Genomic DNA, 2,362 nt, shown 5'->3' on the forward strand with positions numbered 1-2,362 from the left:
TTAGATGAAAACAACCCTGAGAGGTGTACCAGAATTGGGACAGATCTAGAAGAAAAGATTAAAAAGGACCTCGTCCAATTTTTGAAGAAAAACATGATATATTTGCTTGGAGTCATGAAGATATGCCGGGTATAAATCCTAGTGTCATCACCCGCCGTCTAAACATATGTCCTTCCTCCAAGCCAGTGTGACAAAAGAAAAGGGTGTTTGCCCCTAAGAGAGATAATGCTATTAAAGATGAAATTCAGAAGTTGATGACAGCGAAGTTTATACGAGAAGTGTACTATCCAGATTGGTTGGCCAATGTAGTAATGGTCAAAAAGGCCAACAGTAAGTGGAGGATGTGTGTAGATTTTACTGATCTAAACAAGGCTTACCCAAAGGACAGCTATCCATTGCTACGCATTGATCAACTAGTGGATTCTACTGCAGGCCACAAATTACTTAGTTTTATGGATGCCTTCTCAGGATACAACCAAATAAGGATGGACGAGGCCGACCAGGAGAAAACATCCTTCGTTACTAGTTAAGGCTTATTCTGTTATGAAGTAATGCCCTTTGGCCTAAAAATACTGGAGCAACATACCAACGACTGGTCAACCACATGTTTCGTCCTCAGATTGAACGAAACGTAGAAGTCTATGTGGATGACATGTTGGTGAAAAGCCTGGACGAGGGAAAACATTTGGACGACCTGCAAAAGACCTTTAATACACTAAGGCGGTACAGTATGAAGTTGAATCCCAGCAACTGCGCTTTCGGAGTAGCATCAGGAAAATTTCTTGGATTCATGGTTTCACACAGAGGGATCGAGGCAAACCCAGAAAAGATTAAAGCAATTCTAGATATGAAGCCTCTGCAAAATATCAAAGAAGTCCAATCTCTCACCGGGTGAGTTGCTGCCCTCAACAGGTTTGTTTCTAAAGCTATTGACAAGTGTTTACCATTTTTCAAGGTTCTTAAGAAAGCATTTGAGTGGACGGACGAGTGCCAAAGAGCCTTTTAAGACTTGAAGACGTACCTCGTTATGGCTCCGTTGCTGAGTCCGTCCGTGATAGGAGAAGAATTGTTTTTATACCTGGCAGTGACCTCGCATGCTGTGAGCTCAGCATTAATAAGAGAGGAAGGAAAAGTACAAAAGCCAGTATACTATACTAGCAGGGCATTGAGGGGGGCGGAAGGACGATATCCGCTAATAGAAAAGCTAGCTTTTGCACTTATCACGACTTCCAGGAAGCTGAGGCACTACTTCCAAGCCCATGTAATAAATATTATGGCAAACCATCCACTCAAGAAAGCCATGAATAAGTTGGAAGCCACAAGACAATTGATCCAGTATGCTGTTGAACTCAGTGAGTTTGACATCAGATACCAACCAAGGCATGCTATAAAGGTTCAGGCCTTGGCAGACTTTATTGCAGAGTTCACACCAAACTGTGATGACGTAGAAAGAATGGAAGACAGTAAAAAATGGGTCGTCCACGTGGATGGTTCGTCCATACAACATACAGGAAGAATAGGAGTGGTTTTGCAATCCCCTGAAGGAGATAAGTTGAAGCATAAGATCCGTCTGTAATACCAAGCAACCAACAATGAAGTTGAGTATGAAGCTCTCCTTAAAGGGTAGGAATTTGCTAAGTTTGTGGAAGCAAAGTCAATACTCATCTTAGGAGATTCTTAGTTAGTCAAGGGCCAAATAAATGGGACGTATGAGGCAAAGGAAGAACGAATGAAAAAAATACTTAGAAAAAGTATTATGGCTTGTGAAGAAATTCAAGGAAGCTAACTTTGTTCAAATCCCAAGGGAGGAGAACGTGGAAAAGGATACTTTAGCGAAGGAAGCCTCAGCGACTGGAGCCATGGACGGGTTCAATGAAGTACAATACGTCCCAAGTATAGATCTCCTAGAAGTGCAGCAAATAGAGAGTGAAGAAAATTGGATGACCCCAATAGTATCGTACTTAAAGGACGGAAGGCTTCTAGAAGGGAAGGATGAGGCTAGAAAACTCAAGGTTAGAACAGCCAGGTATGTCCTTATGGACGAAGTTCTATACAAGAAAGGCTTTTCTCAATCTTATCTTAGGTGTTTGGTTCTGAGCGAAGTGAACTATGTGTTGAGGAAAGTTTATGAAGGAGCTTGTGGAAATCATTTGGGAGCCAGATCACTCATCCACAAGGTCGTCCGTGCAGGATACTATTGGCCAACTGTCCAAGTAGATACAAAAGCTTATGTCAAAGTATGTGACCAATGCCAATGATTTAGTAATATCCCCAGACAACCATCAGAGTATCTCACCCCGATGATGGCCCCAATGACCCTTTGCTAAATGAGGCCTAGACATCCTAGGTCATTTTCCACTTG

General features: G+C 42.2%; 1 protein-coding gene across 1 annotated transcript; it reads left to right on the plus strand.

Annotated features, from left to right (window-relative positions):
- The first annotated feature begins 604 nt into the window (after positions 1-604).
- Positions 605-1,576, plus strand: LOC111985468 (uncharacterized). Its single transcript, XM_024017107.2, has 2 exons — positions 605-891; positions 1,234-1,576. Exons 1-2 carry the CDS (start codon positions 605-607, stop codon positions 1,574-1,576), a joined length of 630 nt encoding a protein of 209 aa, XP_023872875.2.
- The last annotated feature ends 786 nt before the right edge of the window (positions 1,577-2,362 follow it).

Source organism: Quercus suber, unplaced genomic scaffold (assembly GCF_002906115.3).
Source record: "Quercus suber isolate HL8 unplaced genomic scaffold, Cork oak 2.0 scaffold_113, whole genome shotgun sequence".
Lineage (NCBI taxonomy): Eukaryota > Viridiplantae > Streptophyta > Magnoliopsida > Fagales > Fagaceae > Quercus > Quercus suber.

Excerpts from the sequence above, each read along its gene's own strand:
- LOC111985468 (XM_024017107.2), top strand. The coding sequence starts at position 605 with ATGTTTCGTCCTCAGATTGAACGAAACGTAGAAGTCTATGTGGATGAC. Across the intron at positions 892-1,233 it reads GAAGTCCAATCTCTCACCGG|GAAGCTGAGGCACTACTTCC; the intron begins GTGAGTTGCTGC and ends CACGACTTCCAG.